The sequence below is a fragment of the Pleurodeles waltl genome, chromosome 5, assembly GCF_031143425.1.
Source record: "Pleurodeles waltl isolate 20211129_DDA chromosome 5, aPleWal1.hap1.20221129, whole genome shotgun sequence".
In the NCBI taxonomy this organism is placed as follows: Eukaryota; Metazoa; Chordata; class Amphibia; order Caudata; family Salamandridae; genus Pleurodeles; species Pleurodeles waltl.
In genome coordinates, this window is record NC_090444.1 from 303,762,706 (window position 1) to 303,784,782 (window position 22,077).

Here is a 22,077-nt window from a genome sequence, read left to right on the forward strand (position 1 = left end):
ACAGATGTTGGTTTCAGATCCACACAACATCTATCTTTGATGTCTTGGTGCAATCCACGGCTCTAAGTCAGGCTCACTGTGTGATAAGATGAACTAGAAGGCAGTACATGACCCTGAAACAAAGATGTCTGTCTCGTAGACGAGAAAGTCGAAGACTTGGTTTAGATGGAAGTCTGCTGCACGGGGATCCTGGTCGAGATTGAGAGAAAGGACTGGCTCTCGTTCTCGAGGTCGCTCTCATAACTTAACTCCTGCCAAATCAGGTAAGTCTAGAGAAAGCCTTAAAAATATAAGAAATCCAACAATGGTTCAAATGCATCAAGACGTGCATCATTCAGACTTGCACTATGTATCTGGCATCTCGAGGGTGCAAAGCCATTTGCCCCATTGCAGAACTGCAGTGGTGCTGTGTCATTGCCTGGTCCCTTTGGATCAAGTAGAGATGCCAGATCTGTCAGCTGAAAATGGATATGAACAAAATTGCCAAGCCACACCGGATCCCTCTGGTGGGCCTTTGGGCCCAATGGATCTCAGGAGGCCTCCATCTGAACTCGTCAGCAGATCCAACCTAGTCAGCTGTGCCCTCGACCACATTCCAAGGTAGATGCTGGAGTTGGGTGCGCAACAACACCTCTGCCTCTATCCTCGACACCACATGCGTTTTCGCTGTTGACTAATATGATACTGTTACTAACACCGTTTTTGATTGATTGAAGATGCAATCAAATTGTTAGATTCAGGGCATTCTCCCATCTAAGGCTAGGAGTGTATGACCAATCAAAACCAGATATAGAAGGAGGGGAATCCATAATTGATGATGACTATCAACTCCTTTGTGCACAAGGTAGTTTTTTTTTGGATGACATTTGGGATGCTAGCGGGTTAGATACTTCGCCTAATATAGGATTGGCATGATCTAACCCTGCACTGGCTACTAAGAAAACAGCTTCTTTCACCACTGTGATATGAAGAGCAGCACAGACCCTGGCCCTTTTTCTTCCTTCTAAAGAGGTAAAGGCAACACTCTTGAAAAAGGTGTTGAACCGGTCTCAGTCTTCCAAAGCGTCTTTGTTACCTTTTAATGAAGCATTAACAGATATTCTAGTGGGCACCTGGACAAAATCAGTTTATTGCCCTTCAAATAACAGGCAGTTAACAAGATGCCATAGGTCAGCTCCTGCCGACCGGACATTGTTGCAGCACTGAACCCCAGAAGTCATGTGGATCAGGCTTCTGCAAGTCTATGATGGACCTGATGCTGGGACGTATTCTGTTAAAACAGGCACTGATAAGTTATAGTCTGTATAGAGCAATTGGTGCTAGTGTAGTGCTAAGACACTGTGAGTAGGTAACCCCGGAGAACCCTATTTTTTTTAAAGAATTTATTTTTTATTTTATTAGTGTTGAACTCGCTGTGCACCCTAAACATTGTACCATTAACAACCTTGCACGTAAAGGCCAGTCTCATCCCCCCTCTCCCATCCAAGCATCACAGAGGCAGACCTTCACACAAAGCGCCGGATTTACAGAACATCTGCATCAGACGCAAAGATACTGTGTTCCCGTTGGTACTAGAACTGTTTTCCTGTATAACATGATTTGTACTATGGTTCACTCCGAACCCCCCCACCCCAGGTTCGACATTGCTGGGTTATTCCACTTCCTCTACCCGTTTGAGTATTCCCTGCCATGTTTTTATATCTCCCTCTATGTGATCGTCCCGTCTGACCTGCCTTAGATGTATTTCTTCTGCCACTGCCCCCTCCTTGAGATCCTTAAGCCATCCCTTTACACTAGGCCCCTGAGTCTTAATCCAAATGATCGCCACTCAGCGCTTAGCGAACAATACAGCTAAGTGCATAAGTTTCCATGTCTTTTTTTTTTTTTGCCTTTATTTTTTTTAATATCTCCCAGTAAACACAGGAGTCAGTTCAAGTTCCACCCCCCCATACATCTTAAAGTTTGGACCAAAAAGCACCAGAATTTTTGCACTGCAGGACAATTCCAAGCTAAGTGTAGGAAGGTTGCTCGTCGGTTGTGACACCTTTGACAGCTATCATCCTTACTGGGGTCAATTCTATGTAGAAAGTCTGGGGTAACATATGTGCCATGTGTATAGTTAAAATGTATTAGCTTAAATCTAGATTTTCATATCCCCTGTCGGAGCAGGGCAAATATTGCCTTCCGCGGTGTCTCTTCCAGTGGCATGTTCAGCTCAGTGTCCCAGGCCTCCCGGGGCCTTACGATGTGCCTCTGTGTGTCTGCCATCATGGCCCTGTAGATGTGACTATATAATGTGCTTGCCACCCTCCCCATATTCCAGGAGTACCCTGAGCATTGCCGATGAGGGAGAGGCCTCAGGTTATGTGGACCATATCCCTCTTACAATATTGAGTATGCTGCCATATATTAAAAACTGTCCCTGATTCAACTCGAAAGGGTCCTGAGCCGCCTCAAAGGTTAGAAAAGTCTCACTGGGGTAAAGGTTCACAAGTGTTAGGCACCCACCCTCTCGCCAAGGTTAAACATCCACTGTAGTGGTCAGGTGTTGAAATGCTGGAGGGTCCCAAATATCAAATTTGTGAGCAAATGGTGCCCGCTCTAAGGCCACCTTCACCGCACGCATGTTGTTGTGTGTTTTATTATGTATACGAGCATGTGGTCCCCTCCACCTCCATTGTGGAGTTCCTGTGCTAGTGTTTCGGTTCAAGAGTAATCCCTGAGTAGGGTTTTCTCCCATTTGTCCCACTCTGCTAGCCACCACGCTGCATGCTGTAATTGGGAGGCTAAATAATAATACTCTAATTTGAGCAACGCCAATCTTCCTTTCTCTAGTGGGAGGTGAAAGGTCTCACGTTTCACTTTACTTCGGCCCCCAGACCACACCAGGGACAGTAAGCAGGAATGCAAACGCTTAAAAACGGAGCGAGTAAGTGTGTTCAGAGAATTCTGCAAAGTATATATACCATTTTTACCACTGCTACACGCCCCATGAATGACAAGGGGAGGGTGTTCCAAAACTGCCCTGATCCCTTCAATCCTGTCAGTTGATGATTTTGCAGAGTGACTGTGTGAGCCACCATTATTCTGAGATATCGGAAGTGGTCAGTTTCCCATCTTAGAGGCATATGCGGTAATTGCCATTGCAAAAAGAAAGGGCGATAAGGGACACCCCTGTCATTTGCCTCTCTCTATTTTCAGTTTTTTTAGAGCTTTATCCCCAATTTGGACCCTAGCTAAAGGTTCCGTGTAAAGAATTTGGATCCATCTCTGGAATTTTGGCCCAAACTCCACAGTTGTGAGGACAGCCAAGAGGTAATTCCAGTTGACTGTGTCAAACGCTTTTGCGATATCTATCGACACCAGTGCCAATTCTGCCTCCCTATCCTCCACCTCATGGAGCACATGCATCAATCTAAGGATATTAATAGTTGTGTTCTGTCCAGGTATGAACCCACTTTGGACAGGATGGACCAGCCGGGCCATCTCTGGGCCAAGCCGTGTTGTGAGGATCTAACTCAGTATCTTTACGTCTAGGTTGATCGTGGTGATAGGCCGATAAGCCGCTCGATCAGAGGAGACCACCCTCAGCTTGGGAATCATAGCAATGATCCCTTCCTGCATTGATTCTGGAAGTATATTATCAGTAAATGCCTCGTTATACACTTGTAAAAGGCGAGGAGCGTGTTCAGTCGCAAATGCCTGATAAAGCGCTGCTATAAAGCCATCACTGCCAGGATTTTACCCACTTGGAGAGATTTAATAGCTGCTTTACCCTCTTCAAGTGTAAGATCAGAGTCCAGCTCCTGTATCCCCGTCTCACTCGAGCGGGGAGGACTGCTCCATTTAAGTACTCCCCAAGTGGGATTTGGCGATATGGAGTTTGTGGTCAGTGTATGGCGAAAAGCTAGAGAAAGTTATGGAAAAATTCTTGAACAGTGCAGCGGAGGACAGAAAGACTCTCCATAAAGCTCTGACTAGTCAAACCCAATTACAGGATACAGCCTTTGAGAAATTAGCGGACGTTTTGGGATAACAAAGGGGCCATACAGCCTTACCCTCAGCAGTGTTTCAAAAATGTTGGGGGAAAGTAGCCCTATTTTCTTTTTAATATTTTCAAGCATATGGCACAGGCAACTGCGTAGCGCGCAGATAGATGGGGACACTAATTGGGTTTGTTGTTGTCAGGTGACCTTCAACCTGCCTCCCAGGCTGCCATCCCTCAGGGAACCACTCCCTATGGAGGCATTAAAAGGAGTATTCTTGAACATTTGGGAGTGGACGAGGAAACCTAACAGGTTAGGCTACAACAGATTATAGATTGACCCCAGGAGACTCCCCGGGCCTTGTACTGTTGTAACATTGAAATGATTGCTCGCTGGCTCAAACCCCTCACAACCTCAAAAGAAGATATTATGGAAAAGATATGTTTGGAAAGGTATCTTACCTCCCTTCACCCTCTCCCCTGTAGTGTAGCCATTTTTAATGTAACTTTTTTGCTCGTTTGCTTAAAGTATTAGGTCTCTGTGCACTTTGCCCTAGATGCATTTTATTTAGCCTTGCACTGTTATTTTACAATAACCAGTTTCACGGTCTTGTTTTATTTTCTTCTATCACACTGTTTAGCTTACTTCAGCACTGAAGTTCTCAAACAATACATTCTTGCTCGCTCTGTGCTTCAGTCAAGGATACAGTCTGGTACATTGCCGATAGACGTAGTAGAAGTTTAGTCTTTAGGGTTCGTAGAAAGTACACATTCTTATGTAGGGACGTTTCTTAGAACACCAGCGTGTTAGTTATAAAAACACTTCCTAGTCCTGGTACACGTAAGAGGGAGATTCCGACCAGGAACCCACAACTAAACGCTGACTGCCCTGTTGCAGATGCTGATCCCGATCACAGGCCTTTGCTCAGGTATGAGGGTCGATGTCCTCCCGGGGGAACCTGAAAGGCAGGCTTAGAGCTTAAAATGCTGTGCTCAAAATAGAATTTAGAAGAGAGAACGTAATCTAGTTGCACTATGATAGCGTTATTCTTATGTTTCACTCTTCTTGTTACTATTTCAATCCTACTGTGTTGTATGGTTCTGGTTATTGCGGCTCACGCCTTTTTATCTAAAATGCAGTCGTTTTATTAAACCCATCTTTAAAACTCAAACTGCCTTTGTCATTTATATATGAGACCACATTGTGTATGAGAGAACTGGTTGGGATCTGAGTCACCACGACTTCCCTGGGAAGCACTAAGATGTCATGCGCTCGGCTGCCCAATTGTCTCTTCCCTTTGGGAGAGATGAGGCACTGCTAGTTAGCCGGAGCTCAACCCGGATTTGGGGTGACAAGGGTCCTTCCCTGTGGGTTAGACTTAGTCCCCCACACTGTGAACGATCTTGCCGCCCAAAAATCCAGTAGTCTCATTAGGATAATGAGAGCCTACGCAACATGGCGCCGCCAATGATTGGTCTGGCTCTAATTTTCGGGTCCACCAGTCTCTCTGATATATTATAATGATCCCTCAGTTCCTTTAACGGAGACGTCCGTGGCACTGAGTACTTCCGCCACCGCGATATAAGTAACCCTAGATATAGTGGATGGTTGTTCAAACTTGAACCTTAAAAGGAAAGACTCTGTTTTGGTGTACCTTCTCTGAACCATCATTGTTTTTTTAATGGCGAATCCCCAGGTAATACAAATAGCTCTTAATATGAGACAGCTGCTCACAGCACATTTGCTTGCACATGGTCTTAGGATCCAGGGTGGTCCAGTCACATTTGTGGTGGGCGCCCATGCAGCCTATAGAACAGAACTTTTCTACTCCTGGGTCACATTTCCAGCAGTTGATGGGAATACAGATACATTTCACACATATACGGTTGCGAATGCGCCTGGCCAGTACAGGGCGTACGCATACCTAGAGATACCTCTATCTTATCAAGAACATAATAATTGGCTTGATGGCGCCCTACCACATACAATATTGCCAGTAAGGTTAGGTCCACTGAGTAATGATGGTCCGACCTGGCCTTTGTTGGCCACATATACACCACATCCTGCGGTTGCAAACATGCCGGTGGCTGCAGTTAGTCGTTTATATACAGACTTAGCGGCTACATATAGACGCTTAGTACAATTTGTGATGCATACACTTAATACAAACCCAGCGCGTGCTGCTCCTGCACAACAACATGCAGTAGCTCCAGGTATAAACCCGGCGACTGTACACTCTATCATGGGTAAAGTTCCAGCAAAACGGGAGGAGACTCCATTTTGGCTGGCACAAAAAATTAATACGCTTGAGGCGGTATTTCCCCATACGGGTAATATTAACTATGTGTATACCATTTGGCATGGTTCCCACAGTGGAACGTTGTAATACATGGGGCATGGTGTTTGCCGCGCTCTATACAACGGCACACCGACCTTGGCCAACCTACCGGAAGTGCTTAAACAGATTCAGGATGAATACAGGGCTGCCCAAGCCTTAGATTTAGGAATGCAACTGATGGGCAATTTTGCCACAGTCTCTTCAATAATAGTAATCTTAAAGGGGAGGCAGTTGCACTTGCGACTTGTGTATGCGTCTTCGTGACGTCTCGCAACTAGATCAGGAACGGGAACTGCCTAAAATAATAGCGGAAACGTATTCCAGTATCGGTTGAGCTAGCCTAGGGGCTAGACCGCAATAACCACAGTTTCAAGGAAAAATTGGTAAAGACAATGCTAAACAGCAACCTGAGGGTAATAAGAAGCGCTGGGAGAAAAAACAACAGACACCTAAAAAAGAAAGGGGAGAATCTCCGCATACGGAGTCCCCGCAGAATAGGTATAATCTCCGAAATAGAGATAATCTGAAGACGCCTGATAGATATCAATACACTGATACGCGGCAATCTCGTTCCTTTCAGGACTCATCGGAAAAGAGAAATGAGAGAGGTGGGCGGTCAGAGCGGAGAACAGAGTACATGAAACCAAGACAGGAATCACAACGCTCTTCGGAGGTTTCTGTCAAGAAGGAAGAGAAACCGATACAACAAAAACAACAGTTTAAAAAGAAAAAGGTGGCGGCAGTCTCAGTTAGAAATGCCACACAGGAAGAGAGTTCTCTTGAAGAACAAGACATGGGCACTAGCACTGCTAGACAGCGCGGCAGAGTTCACAATAGTTCGCCGGAATCTTCTAGAGCATCTGGAGGTGAAAGCAACTGATGACTTCATACAAGTTGAAACAGCAGATATGCGTGTCTCTGAACCCGATAGGGTGTATACAGTAACTTTACAATTGGAAGGAGACATTGAACGCACTATAAACACAATCTTTTGGGATCGTGCAGTAGAGATATATGACATTTTGCTCGCTGAACAGGATTGGCCGTCTGACTTTGTTTGCACCTGCCCAGTTGGGGAGGAGGTTATTAAACTTTCGTTCTCATCACTTGTTCCAAGGGAACTCGCAGAGTCTTATTGCATCAAATGGGCTCTAGCACAAGCACCTGCCTTATACAGAAATCACATAGGGTGGGATAGGGATTCTCCATATCATGTAATTCCGATTAAAGGTGAACCTCAGCCACAACGGCAGTATCCAATAAAACATGAAGCAAGGGCACCGGTGAGGGAAATACTTACACAACTAGAATACCAGGGAGTAATTGAATCCTGTGTCTCACCGATGAATAATCCCTTATTCCCTGTAGCTAAACCGGACCATTCATATAGAATAGTGCTAGACTACAGACATTTGAACGGACATACACGTACATATGCTATACAAAATTCACATAGCACCCCACTGATGAACAACGTTGTGTGAAAAAAATATAAAACGACTTTAGACATCTCGAATGGATTCTTCTGCCAGAATATAGCACTTGAAAGCAGGGATCTCACAAGCTTTAGTGCGTTAGGCTCCCAGAAAAAATTCTGTAGTTTGCCTCAGGGGTATAAGAATAGCCCAGGACTATTTGCGGCTTGTGTGACTGCAATTTTACACAAGTTGAACCCTGAAGCATTGTCATATGTAGACAATATATATCTCACGGATGATGAGTTACTACAACATTTAAGACGGGTAGCCCGCATTGTTGTAGTGTTCGCCAAAATTGGCTTAAAATTTTACTTCAAAAAATCTAAAACTGCCTTCCTCAGCGTCATATTGCTGGGATATGAGCTGTCGAATGAAGGTAAGAGCCTAGCTCCACAATTTTTAGAAAAATGTGCACAATTGCAACCACCTAATACGATTAAGAAACTACAATCATTGTTGGGTTTTTGAGATTACGGCAGAACATACATTCCTGATTATGCTACACACATAAAACCTTTATACAAATTAATACGTCCTGATTTTTCAAGCAAATTCTGGACAATTGAACATACACATACTCTTTGGGAGTTACAAGCAGATCTCCTAGCTGCAAAACATTTACATACACGGCACAATAAGACGCATTTGGTCATCAGGGTGATAGCTGGGGCCATTGGGTTTACATATGTCACATTTAACGAAGGTGAGACAGTCCGGATTGGATACAAGTCCCACTTGTATTTGGCTGCTGAACAACGATTCGCTCCAACAGAGAAAATTCTCACTGCTGTACAGATGGCTGTTATTAAGGAACGACCTATTGCCCAGGGTAAACTCATTATAGTAATTTCCCCTATTCCGGCCCTAGAGGGTGTTACAAAAGCGAGCGTTCCTAACGCAAAAGCACTACACCTGTGATGGATACAATGGGCTACCTCTTTAACAGCCAATGATGTAGATTACATTTTTGACCCAAAGTTACAAACTCAGGAATTTCTGCAATATGAAGTTGAATATCCAGTTCCCGCTGACACGTTGCCTATTGATCAGTATCAAGTAGTCATGTACACCGATGGCTCTGTGCAACCGGCGGTGGGGACAAAACACCAATATTCTGCTGCATGTGCAGTAGTGAGCGGCCATATGGAGGGGGAGAAATTCTGCCCCCAACATACTTATACACAAACCTTAGGGGATTGTACGGCACAATTGGCTGAGCTGAAAGCTCTATTGATGGCATTAGAACATACGGATCCGACCCAGTTCACACTGATTGTTTGTGATTCGTATTATTGTGTCCAGTCTTTTAATGAATACCTACATTACTGGCGCTTGAATGGGTTCAGAGATTCAAAAGGTAACACCATAAAACACAGACTGCTGTGGGGGAAGGTAGCAGACCTGAAGGAGTCGCTACAGAAAGTCCATGTTGTACATACTCTTGGACACCAGCGTGTTGGAATACACGTTGCTGGGAATACTTTGGCTGATGAAGCCGCAAAGTCGGCAGTGGCAGTTGCCACTGTAGCCGCAGTGACTCGTTCGAGTTCCAAACCAGACACAAAGATTCTGGCTGCCATAAAAGCTACGGTTGATGGCTCACCTTATCCTAAAGGATTTCCTAATAAATATCAATACTTTATGGGAAGTATGCTGAACGCTGAGGTTAAAATTCCAGGCCTAGGCTTACGCGAGATCCCCAATAAAGTTGTAAGACCACAATTGATTAATGCAGCGCATGAGGGAGTGGCATCTGCACATGCTGGCGTGGCCGCCACAATTTCACTAGTACAGGCCCGTTACTGGTGGCCTGGTCTCTATAAAGAGACTAAGCAGTATGTCCTTTCTTGTGACATCTGTCAACAAATTAAAGTTTCAACAGCTAAGCGCCCGCCGCAGACACCCCTCTTAATATACAACAGACCATTACAATGTGTGTACTTGGCTCATTGTGGTCCACTCACACCGGATAGTGCATACAAATATATACTAGTCACTGTTGATTCTTGCTCCAGATTTGTGTGGGTGTGGCCACAGCGCTCGGCTGACGCTCGAACTGTTATTAAAGATTTGCGTGTCTTTGTCATTACATATGTAGTTGTGGCATTCCATTCAGACCAGGGCCCTGCTTTTGCCTCAAGGGCATTCAGGGACACCATGGCTTCGTTGGGGGTCCAGCTCCAGTTCTCGTCTCCATTTCATCCCGAGGGAAATTCTGTCGTGGAACGATTAAACTGCAAATTAAAGCAATCCTTAACAGCAAGAGTATTAGGTACGGGTCGTAGATGGCTAACTCACCTGTATGGAGGTCAGAGAGCACTGAATAACCTGCCTAGAAGGTCCCTGGGGGGTCGTACTTCATATGAGTGCCTGTTCGGAACACAAATGTTTATTCTGGATCTTGATGGTCCTGGTATGGAGGCGGCGGAAACACCCTTTGACATAAATGATCGTGTCACTGTTTTTCAGGAATTACAACAGTTCCGTGAAGATAACTCTTCTAAAAGTGCTGCCTCCACAGGAATTAAGGATGTGCCAGTAACACCTACTGGTTGGATTCCCAGAGTAGGGGATCTTGTGCATGAAAAGGTCGCAGTGAAAAAAGAATTTGGCCCTGCCTATCGAACACCAGTCCCTGTGTTGGGGATACACCGTACGAGAACTGTTATTTTACCACCGTTGCCAGGGGCCAAAGAAAATCGCTTTGTTTCTATTGTGACAATGTCAAGTTACAACATGTGGCCGATTCTGCACAGCAGACCAAGAGGAACGTCCAGTAGTTCCCAAATCCCTCTCACTACTGGGGAAGATGTTCCGCTTCAAGTTATCTATACCAGCACTGATGCCTCTCCGAGCTTGGGGAGGGTGGATGATGATCTCTCTTTAGTTCCACTGACAACAAATAACTTAGAAACATGTGATCGAGTCACCATGACTACCGACGTTGCAGATGGTGCTATCTACAGTGTACCACCGCGAGAAACACCAACTCCTCCTTTGAATATGGCGACACCTTTTGCACGAACTGCCTCTGGGTACTTTGCCAACAACAACGATGGTCTATCGGACTTGTTTGCCTCTTCAACTACTGACCCAGGTCCACGTAAGCTGATGATGTTGGCTTAAAGATACGTATTTAGTTTTTCCTTGGAACTATCTGTGGCTCTTATTGACTATGTCAGCATTTTTTCTCTGGGTAGGGTTTGTCGTTACCTTTTTTCTGTTGATACATGATCATTTTCTTCCTGAGAGATCAGCGGTTGAACAGGTGGAGGAGGTGTTGAAGCCACATTTTTCATCACATAAGGTTCGAAGAGACTTGTCCTTTGTGAACATTTCTGCAGTGCCAATTCCGGATGGGATTGTGTGGGATAAAGTAATGTTTGATATATACAGTCCCACTGAGATAATTCAAATACCGTATGTCCTAAAATTATCTATGAATGATAGCGTAATACCAGGCATTGTATCTGATGATTGGGATGTGAAGACTGTTGATTCCATGCTGACTGAATTACAATATTATACTGTCTATGAAAATGAAGATGTTTACCAGTTTAAAGATAATTATGGTGACATGTTTTGCTATAATTATTATGGGCACCATTTTATACATAAAGCAAGTAGTCCAAAAACGATATTTGACTATACGCAATGGGAGCATTGCCCAACTCCCCCGCAAGGGAGTTCCAAAACTTATTCTGACAAATTTATGTATTTTTCTGGGCATCATCAAATGAATGCTAAGTCATATTATTTTAAGTTAACTTCGTCTAAATATAAGCAAATGTTGTTGACTAATACGAAATTCATATACTCAGATTCTTTTGTTTCCCGACTGTCGATTGAAGGTTACGAATATTGGTCAAATAATATTGATTTGAAAAGTGTTTGGGTAACAATACTTTGGTAGACAAAGGGTAGAGAAACATTGTTTAGAGCATGTCTCATACCTGTCCAAATGATTTTTTTAAATGAAACAGTACAACAGACTAGCTGTTTGGGCTTAGCAACGATTAGAGAATTTAACATGCCTAGTATACCTGCCCCTGCAAAGATTAATAACTGGCAGAAACACATAAATGCCACTTTTAGTGAACTTACAGACTGGGTCCAGAATGGTACATTTAACACTTCATTGAAACGTCCGGGCGGGTGGTTATTGTGGCCTGTAGACACCAATGGATGTCAACAACTTTTTGTCACCTCCTCGGGGGGCTGCAGGACGAGTCGGGCAGACCCTCGCTATATATCACCAGAACATGCTGAAATTATTACTACATATAGTGTGGGAAAACTGTGCCAACAATGGTTAAAATATCCTCACTAGATGCAGTCAAGACACATCTCACTCCCCTGTCTAATAACACTGACTTGCAGGATGTTTGGTCAGGCCCGAAGACACCACGTAGGAAGCGTTTCTTGCACGAAGTGTACAATGAAATATGGAAACCTTCCCAGCAGGAGGCTGCAGCCCGGTTAAGGCAGATAGATCAGGAAAATTTGATAAAGGCATTAGCTGTTGTGGTTAAGGAATTCACACCTTGTCTGACCGAATATATACGATTAACAACATTGTTTCTTCTGCTATAGACATTATACGATCTGATATGTCTTCTTTGTATCATGGACAAAGTCAGACCCGGTCCATTATGCTGTTGGGTTGGACACTTCAGACATTGAAGGCGGGTCGCGTTCCGTGGCAGCACATCAGTGCCTGGGAGATATTTTTTTCCTTTAATTTAACACGACAGCAACAACTAATGGCTAAGAAGGAGGCGACTTATGTCATGCTCAATATTGAAAAATTAGAAAGATTGCCTTTTACCGTGGCCGAGATTCCCTCACCAGAGTGGTTGATACACAGGGTTATTATTCTGCCTATTTCTACATTACACTTTACTTCTTGTTTGAAACATGTTCCGGTAGGCAGATATGAACAGTTGGGAGATAGTTACTGTTGTGCTATGCGGGCCGGAATAGTTTATGTTGTTTTGGTCACCAAAGTCGTTACTTGCTGCAGGAATGTGTTGTTTCCCCCCACTAAATTAAGGGAGGTAGCAGATATCTGGCCTCACATTGCTACTTCCGAGGTGAATTTTGACAAGTTAAGTAGACTAAAGGCTTTATTGTTTCAAAAGCATGTGGCCCTTACATCTGCTCACGAGACCTGCGCACTTCAGTTGGCAAGGTCATCAGCGGAAATACAGTCCCTGTTAAATACCAACTTTCCAAGCCACTTTGGTGAACTCGTGGGACGTATATTTAATGCGTCCAGCACAGCTGGACTAGCACATTTTTTCAAAGCCATTGGTGTTGGTTTCGTTCACACCTTCTCTTCCATATTCGGCTTAATAACTTTGGCTATTCATTCAATTTTCGGAAGCATTTTTGGGGGATTTCTGATAACTTTGGCTTTATTAGCCGGCATTTTGCTGTTGCTATTGTTTTTTCGCAATGGCTGTCCCGCCGCAACTAGGACGAATGTGGGCGCTCCCATCAGCGCAGCTGTGTCGTGACTGCATGATGCAGCACTGTGGGGCAACACTCCTGGAACATTTGGAGTGTAACTGGTCTCTGTCATTCAGACCGGTTTTGGATTGTGTGCAGCCCGTGTTTCGGTGCCGTTGGTGCTCTTTTGAACATGCACTAGATGTCTGTCTCTCACAGCAACGCCCCCCAGTGGTTGATGCTGATCTGTTGATGTTCCCGATGAGGGCTCATTACCAGACATGGGCGCTGCGGCTGCGTTTGCTTCGTGAGGCTGATTACGAGATACCCTTCCTGGAGGAAGTTGATATTAACTTGTTTTACAGACTCTGTATGGGATGCCGCCTTGGTTGACACTGGGGCTTTGGAACACACCTGCTCCTTGATAGTCATTGGCGTGGATTTTCCAGTCTTGTCATCTGCCGAAGTGGAGAACTTCCTGATTTCCATGACCACTGTTTGAATTGGATCTGGTCTAAATTGACACTGTTACATGAATTTGGCTCTTAGCAGCATGCTTATTTTTAAATTGAGGATTAATGTGCTTTGGTGTCCTCTTGACTTGTTGAAATTCTATAGGGTTTTAATTATCTTTTAACTTAGGGCATTTTTTAGCTTCAGTTTAAACCACTTTCTACCGACAAGGGGAGGGTGTAGTGTAGCCATTTTTAATGTAGCTTTTTGCACGTTTGCTTAAAGTATTAGGCATCTGTGCACTTTGCCCTAGATGCATTTTATTTAGCCTTGCACTGTTATTTTACAATAACCAGTTTCACAGTCTTGTTTTATTTTCTTCTATCACACTGTTTAGCTTACTTCAGCACTGAAGTTCTCAAACAATACATTCTTGCTCGCTCTGTGCTTCAGTCAAGGATACAGGCTGGTACATTGCCGATAGACGTGGTAGAAGTTTAGTCTTTCGGGTTCGTAGAAAGTACACATTCTTACCTAGGGACGTTTCTTAGAACAGCGGCGTGTTCGTTATAAAAACACTTCCTAGTCCTGGTACACATAAGAGGGAGATTCCGACCAGGAACCCACAACTAGACGCTGACCGCCCTGTTGCAGATACTGATCCCGATCACAGGCCTTTGCTCAGGTATGAGGGTCGATGTCCTCCCGGGGAAACCTGAAAGGCAGGCTTACAGCTTAACATGCTGTGCTCAAAATAGAACTTAGAAGAGAGAACGTAATCTAGTTGCACTATGATAGCGTTATTCTTATGTTTCACTCTTCTCGTTACTATTTCAATCCTACTGTGTTGTATGGTTCTGGTTATTGCGGCTCACGCCTTTTTATCTAAAATATGGTTCTGGTTATTGCGGCTCACGCCTTGTTATCTAAAATGCAGTCGTTTTATTAAACGAATCTTTAAAACTCAAACTGCCTTTGTCATTTATATATGAGACCACATTGTGTATGAGAGAACTGGTTGGGATCTGATCTGAGTGACCACGACTTCCCTGAAGCACTAAGATGTCATGCGCTTGGCTGCCCAATTGTCTCTTCCCTTTGGGAGTGATGAGGCACTGCTAGTTAGCCGGAGCTCAACCCGGATTTGGGGTGACAAGGGTCCTTCGCCGTGGGTTAGACTTAGTCCCCCACACTGTGAACGATCTTGCCGCCCAAAAATCCAGTAGTCTTATTAGGATAATGACAGCCTACGCGACACCCCCGTACAGAAGTGGGTGCATCAGCACTCTCAGTTGACTTTGGACCATGACAGAGGTCCAACTTCAACACTAGACAAACCCTGTGTTTCCTTTACGAGTTGGACTCATACCAAAACTGCCAGAATCATTGATGGTAGGAAATTATTATCCCCACCTAGAAACCCTAGTTCAGGAGACCTGGAAGGATGGGGATACATGGTGGGGAATCTTAACTTTTTCCTAGGTAGGATACAAGTGGTCCTCCATGATGTGTCGGAAAAGTAAGGGACAGGGAAGGGATGAAAATAAAGCACCCCAGAAAGCACTACCAGTACGTAGAGACAACCTTATTTGGAACACAAATTGTAATTTTCGCACAGCCCAAAGAGAAGACCCAATGTTCTGAGAAGCCTGAATGCTGCTTTCTAAGAAGAAAACCCAGAACAAGTAGGTCCCCAGTTCTTCCTGAAAAAGGATTGGTGTATAGAAAGGGAGGCAAATCCTAACCCCAGCAGTTGTTAATACCTGCACCATTCAGAGAGAAGGGCCTGTTCGTAGCCCATAGCCATTTATTGGGGGGCTATTTCAGCAAAGAGGAGACCGAGAAGTCCATTCTGGATAGGATTTACTGGCCTGGGATATAACAGCAGGTGAAAAGATATTGTAAGGAATGTCTAGGTTTTCAGAAAAACAGCGATTACCATTCCGGTAAGGTCCCACTGTTACCCTTGCCTGTGAGAGAAGAGCCATTCACAAGAGTAGGCATGGGGCATTATAGGACCCCTTCTCTCAGCGGATGCCATTATGTTTTGGTCCTAGTGGACTACACCACTTGTTTTCCAGAAGCCGTAGCATTACGACAACTCAACACTACACACCTAGCAAAGGCAATGATTAACAAATTTGCAAGGGTGGGGTTCCCGAAAGAGATCTAAACAGACCGCACAAACTGATGGGCTTGTTGAAAGATATAATGCTGCCTTTAAAAAATACCCTTAAGAAATTATTGGACCTTGAAACTAGAAATTGGGAGGACATGCTGCCTCTTGCCTTGTTTGCCATTAGATGCAAGGTTCAGTGGAGCACTGGATTTTCACCATTCAAGCTTCTTTTTGTTAGACAGCCACGTTCCCTAATGGACAAGAAGAGTCAGAGCAAGTAAAAGATTGGACTAAGACCCTGCCAGAGTATGTCACCGGTTTTTAAACTCACTTGGGGCAAATCAGGCAGGTGATAGCGTTGGACTTATGGGATGCATACTTCCACATTCCCATCCGACAGTCTCACAGGCATTGCCTGTGGTTTCAGGTAGGCCAAAAGCACTGTCAGTTTTCTGTGCCTTCCTTTCGGCTGACCAGTGCACTTTGAGTGTTAGCAAAGGTGATGGTGGTGGTACTAGTCCATCTGCAGAGGTTGGTAATACCAGTCTTTCCATACCTTGACAACTGGTTACTGAAGGCAGATGCAGCTCAAGCCGACACAAAATATCTGCAGACAATGACCAGCCTGTTGACATTGTTGGGTTTCTCTATCAATGTGACATAGTCACATCAGACTCCTTTGCAGCAGCTTCCCTTTATAGGAGACATCCTTGATATGATGCTTTTCAGTACTATCCGTTAACCTGAACAAGTTATAGACATTGGAGCTGTGAGCCCCATGTTTCAACCTGCAGCCTGGGTCTTTGTTAGGTTGGCTTTGAGACTTCTTGGCCTCTTGGCTTCCTGTATTGTGCCAGGTGGCACATGAGAGCTCTGCAGTGAAATCTGAAGTCTCAGTGGGCTCAGCACCAAGGATATCTTTCAGATTCTATCCAGGTGTCAGAGAAGACTGCAAATGATCTGCAGTGGTGGCTTCTCGACCACAATTGGACCGCTGGCAGACCGCTCTCCCTACCCCACCCAGAGCTAACGGTCATAATGGATTTATTGTTACTGGGTTGAGGAAGTCATCTGGGAGAGCTGGAGATCAGAGGTCTTTTGTCTCTGGCAGAGACTCGCCTCCTTAGCAACTTGTTGGAGTTGCAAGCTATTTGCGTTGGGGGGTGCATGTGTTCACGGACAACAAAACCGCCTTATGGTATTGCAACAAACAGGGCAGAGTGGGTCCATAGACCCTTTGCCAGGAAGCTTTACACTTCTGGAAGTGGCTGAACACTCGGGCATTTCATTGATCTTACAACACCTGGTGGGATCTTTAAAGACAAACCCAGCCATTGTTGTCTAGCATGTTACGTATGGTGTCTACACACAGGTGGCACAGGGAGTCTTCACACAATGAGGAGAATGCACAGTGTCACATCTTTTGCGCATTGGAGTTCCCAAGGCAGACTTCCCTCGGAGATGCCTTCCCCCTGCACATGGGACAGGACTCCTGTATGCCTTTTTGCCACTTCCTTTCCTGTCCAGAGGTCTCAAAAAGATCAAGAAAGACCAGGCTGAAGTCATCCTAGTGGCTCCAGGCTGGTTGGGGAGAGAGTGGTATCTAGAATGTCTGACAATGAGCATCTGTCCTCCAGTTTGACTGCCTCTTCACGAGGACCTTTGGTCACAGCAAAAGGGTTGAGGTCTCTACCCGAGCTTGAGCAGGGACTGTTGATGACTTTCAGACTCCCCCTGAAGTAGTTGGTGTTATCTTTGCAGCATGGTGTCCTTCTGCCAACACTGTTTGTGCAGGACGTTGGGAGAAGTTTGTGGCATGGTGTTCCTCCCGTCTTAACCAACAAGCATCTCTTTCTGATGTTCATTTGTTCGGTTTGTCATTGTTCCAGCAAGACCTTGCTGTGGCCACACTTAACGGTTCTTTGTCAGCTATGTTGGTCTTTCTACATTTACCAGATCAGCTGTCTCTCTTAAAATTGCCTGTTGTAATGCATTTTTGACAAAGTTTACAAACATGTATCCACCTATCTCGTTTGTAATGCCACAGTGGGAGCTGAACCTGATCTTAACTTACCTGATGTGCTTTCCTTTCAAACCTTCGCACAGTTTTTCTTTGCAGTTGCTTACTCTTAAAACTGTGGTCCTCATCACTATTTGATCGGCAAGATGAGTGGGTGAACTTCAGGGTTTATCAGCTGTGCCTCCTTTTGTTGTCTTCTTGCTGGACAAGTTAGTCCTTTGTACGAGGGCAGCATTCTCTCTCAAGATGGTTACATCTTTTCATGTTGGTCAGTCAATCACTCTATCATCCTTTCATGCTTCACCCTCAAAGGAAGAAGCGCTTCTAAACCCCCAGAGCAATGGCTGCTACCACAGAGTTGGTGTATGATGTGCCAGGTCTAGAAAACTGCCAGGCTGCTACGTGGGCATCCATACACCCATTCACTAAACACTACTGTATAGATAGCTATTTCCGAAGGGATGGACATTTCGCCTGTTTGGTCCTGCAGGAATTCCTGGTCTGAGCCATTCCACAAACTCACCACATGGGAGTCACTGCTTTGATATCAAATCAAAAGGTGAGGAATCTGTGGTTAGAAGTCTCTATCAGAAAAACAAGTTACATATGTTCTGTAATGCATTTCATGGTAGAGAGACATAGGGCCAGATGTAGGAAGCACTTTGCGAGTCGCAAACGGCAAAATTTGCCGTTTGCGACTCGCAAATGCGTGTTTCCTATGCAGAAATGCATTTTGCGAGTCGTTACCGACTCGCAAAATGCATTTCCGAATCGCAAATAGGAAGGGGTGTTCCCTTCCTATTTGCGATTCGCAATGGTATGCAATTCCATTTGTGACCGCTTATGCGGTCGCAAATGGAGTCGCAGTTACCATCCACTTGAAGTGGATGGTAACCCATTCTCAAACGGGAAGGGGTCCCCATGGGACCCCTTCCCCTTTGTGAATGGACCCCAAAATATTTTTTCAGGGCAGGGAGTGGTCCAAGGGACCACTCCCTGCCCTGAAAAAACCGAAACAAAAGGTTTCGGATTTTTTGAAATGCAGCTCGTTTTCCCTTAGGGAAAACGGGCTACATTTAAAAAAAAAATGAAAACTGCTTTATTGAAAAGCAGGTCGCTAACATGGAGGCCTGCTGACTACAGCAGGCCTCCATGTTAGCGAGTGCCTATACTCGCTATGGGGCCGCAATTTGCGACCCACCTCATGAATATTCATGAGGTGGGTCATTGCGACCCCATAGCGAGTTGCAGTCGGTGTCTGAGACACCGTACTGCATAGCAATTTGCGAGTTGCAAATTGCGAGTCGGAAGGACTCGCAATTTGCAACTCGCAAATTGCTTCCTTCCTACATCTGGCCCTAAGTCCTCACCTGCTCTCCAACCTCCCGTTTCTGTGTAGGGGTCTCATAATAACCTATAAGTAATATGGTTCGACTACTTTAAGTCTGCACGTTATTTCAATGATGATGTCTTAAGGCTCCACTTCTGTTGGCATGCACAGACTACAAAAAAAAACTGGCCAGTGCGAGCAGGTGACGTATATAATATATTGACCCCAAAGGCACTTCCACATGAAATGGAGCGGCATGACATTGCATCACGCCACCAGCCAACGCTGGAGGAAGTTGCTTTGCAAAAGTATCCTGATCCCATTTGACACCTGGGATAGGTGAGAATTTCCCTTTAGATAGTCTCCCTACCAGCCTGGGTCAGGTGAGAAATCTGCTTTTCGATAGTCTCTCTACCAGAACAGGTGTTACAAAATGTGCAGTTTTTTACCTAGTGAGTTTAAAAGGTCTTCAAGTCACTTTCTTGCAAAGGTGAAGGATTTAAGCTCTAATTTGAGATGTTGAAATGTTATTTCTTCATTGGATTGAATATTTAGAAATCCAACTCTGTTTCAGACAGGTGAACTAAAGATTCATCGGATAATAGGAGCCTGTGCATAATAATTTAGGCATGCATTGTTTAGCCATGAGTTAGTCATAACCAAGAGATCAAGTTTACAGGCAGTGACATTGTTAGGAAGTGGAGCTGTAGTTGTGTAGAATACAGTAGGGCTATGGTTCTGACTTCCAGTCATGTGTAAAAGGCTCACGCAATTCACACAGATTCTACTATACATGTGTTCTCCAGTGTTCTATAAAACAGATAATTTTCAAACAGGAGATTAAAAAGTGAATGTTCATCATCACTGTTATACTTACAAACGATTTGGTCCTGAAGCACCCTTGAAGACATCATTGTGCATTATTCCAAGGTTGTGATTGTCATTAAGAAACCTGTGAAATTACAAATTATTAACAAAGTTATTATTGTCATTAAAAAAGCAGCATACTCTCATTCCAGTCTCTGACATTACAGCAAATGGAGTCAGACTCATGACATATCTAGGGACTGTAAGCAAATTGCAACAAATATACATGCTGAGATTGCCCATATAAATCACTTACTAATCTTCTGAGACTTCAAATATTGATTCCCTCTGGGAATAGTTTAAGGCTGGGAAATTACTGGCAAAACCCTTTGATTTGATTATCCATCTAGGTGCCTTGCTTTAGTATGGTTTTTGAAAGATGTAACATCTTAGGTAAATTAAGTATTAAATCAGCACAGCCCTAAATCATCCAAAATCAGTTACAAAAGATTGGCCAAATCCATCACTGATCCCTGGACTGGCCTCTGCTGCAGACCATGCATGTAAAGTTCGTTCTTACTTCTTAATTAAGATTAAAGACTTTTGGACTGCTTTTCAAAAGACCAAACATTTATGCATCTAACACTTTACTTGTTCTGTTCCTCAGTGGGAAAATGTAAAACTGCTGAGTGAAGCAGTTGTTTTCTCCTTTATGGCCTGTATAAGAGCCACATCGAAAGTAGAACATCTTTTGCTCTCTGTTGTTAATTAAGGCTGAATTAATTAATCACTGGGTTGCCTTTACTGTTAGTTTTAAAAAAGGAAATGCTGTTCTTGTTTATATCTACAAGTCTGTCATTTACAAAGAAGTGTCTTAAATGATTTGCAGCAACACAATACCAACACCATACTTCTAAATCACTTCTTGAAACCTATTAATCTGGCTTACTTGTTGGCTGTAGCACTCATATGAGAACTACATAGCTAGTGTACAATATCATGTGTGGGTTGGACTGGGTAGGGCTTGCTTATTTACTTAAGTTACTTGACGACTCTGTGGCTTGCAAAACAATCTATGCACTTCTCTCTTTTATATTTACTTCATGTGATTTGTGTCCAGTATCATAATTCCTATGTAGATGTGCTCAGTTTATTGATGTGGGCCATCCAGTATGCAGCCTCACCATGTGCACTGCAGTGGGTTCATCCTGTTTCAACGTACATCTATTTATTAAAATTAAGCTCACCAGGACCAAAGAGGCAATAACTATGGAGATGGTCAAACAAAAGCTGTCTTTCCCTTCATGAAAAACCACTTCAATTGACCAATGAACTTCAATATTTCCACAAAGTTAAATTGATGTTTACATCCAACAGTAATTCACAGTCCCCAGTAGGGTTACCTGAAAGCTTATGAGTATGAAGACAGAAGAGGAGAGACAAAATAGCATAGAAAGACAACACAAAGAATTGCAATAAAGAACATCACCCCCAGTAGCCTGCCCCCATGGAGAACCAGTTTGCTAACTTGTCCAATAACAACCTTGCCCCAGGCAAGCCCCCAAAGGAACCCAATACTTAATTTCTAGAAGAATTAGTGCCTGTGCCCAAATATCTGCATAAAAGCCCTCAGCTGGTGCAAATAAATGTACAAACTGCCAAATATTAACACTGTGTAGTCTTTCAACCACCTCCACCCTTTGTAATCCATCAAAAGACAATCCCTGTTCCTTTATCTCACTTGTGCAGGTTCCTGCTTTCTCCCTTTTGCATGTATTTCTCTTCATCATTCTTCCTGTTTGGTGTGTTTTCCCCTCTCTTACTCTCTGTAAATGTCTAATGCAGAACAATTAGTGCCGGTGACCCCCATGGCAACCTTCAGCTCAAATTAGGCATTGTGTATATTCCTGAGAAGAACTCTCTGGTTGCCTCCACCTGTGCAAACACATCTTCTTTTGCTTGATGCTCAACCTTTAGAAGTGGAGAGCAGAGGAAAACTAAAAGAGACTTTCACATCATATAGTTAATTCCTTTATAACAGCCAGTAAAACATTTTTTCTCTCCAAAATCAGAATTCTTACCTTTGATCTTTTTT

At 44.0% G+C, this 22,077-nt stretch overlaps 1 protein-coding gene across 1 annotated transcript in view; it reads right to left on the reverse strand.

Moving 5' to 3' along the window:
• Positions 1-22,077, reverse strand: part of LHCGR (luteinizing hormone/choriogonadotropin receptor) — an 836,395-nt gene that overhangs the window by 449,982 nt on the left and 364,336 nt on the right. Inside the window, exon 8 of the mRNA XM_069236543.1 lies at positions 20,053-20,127. Within this exon, the coding sequence (XP_069092644.1) occupies positions 20,053-20,127 (75 nt within the window). The remainder of the gene's footprint in view (positions 1-20,052; positions 20,128-22,077) is intronic.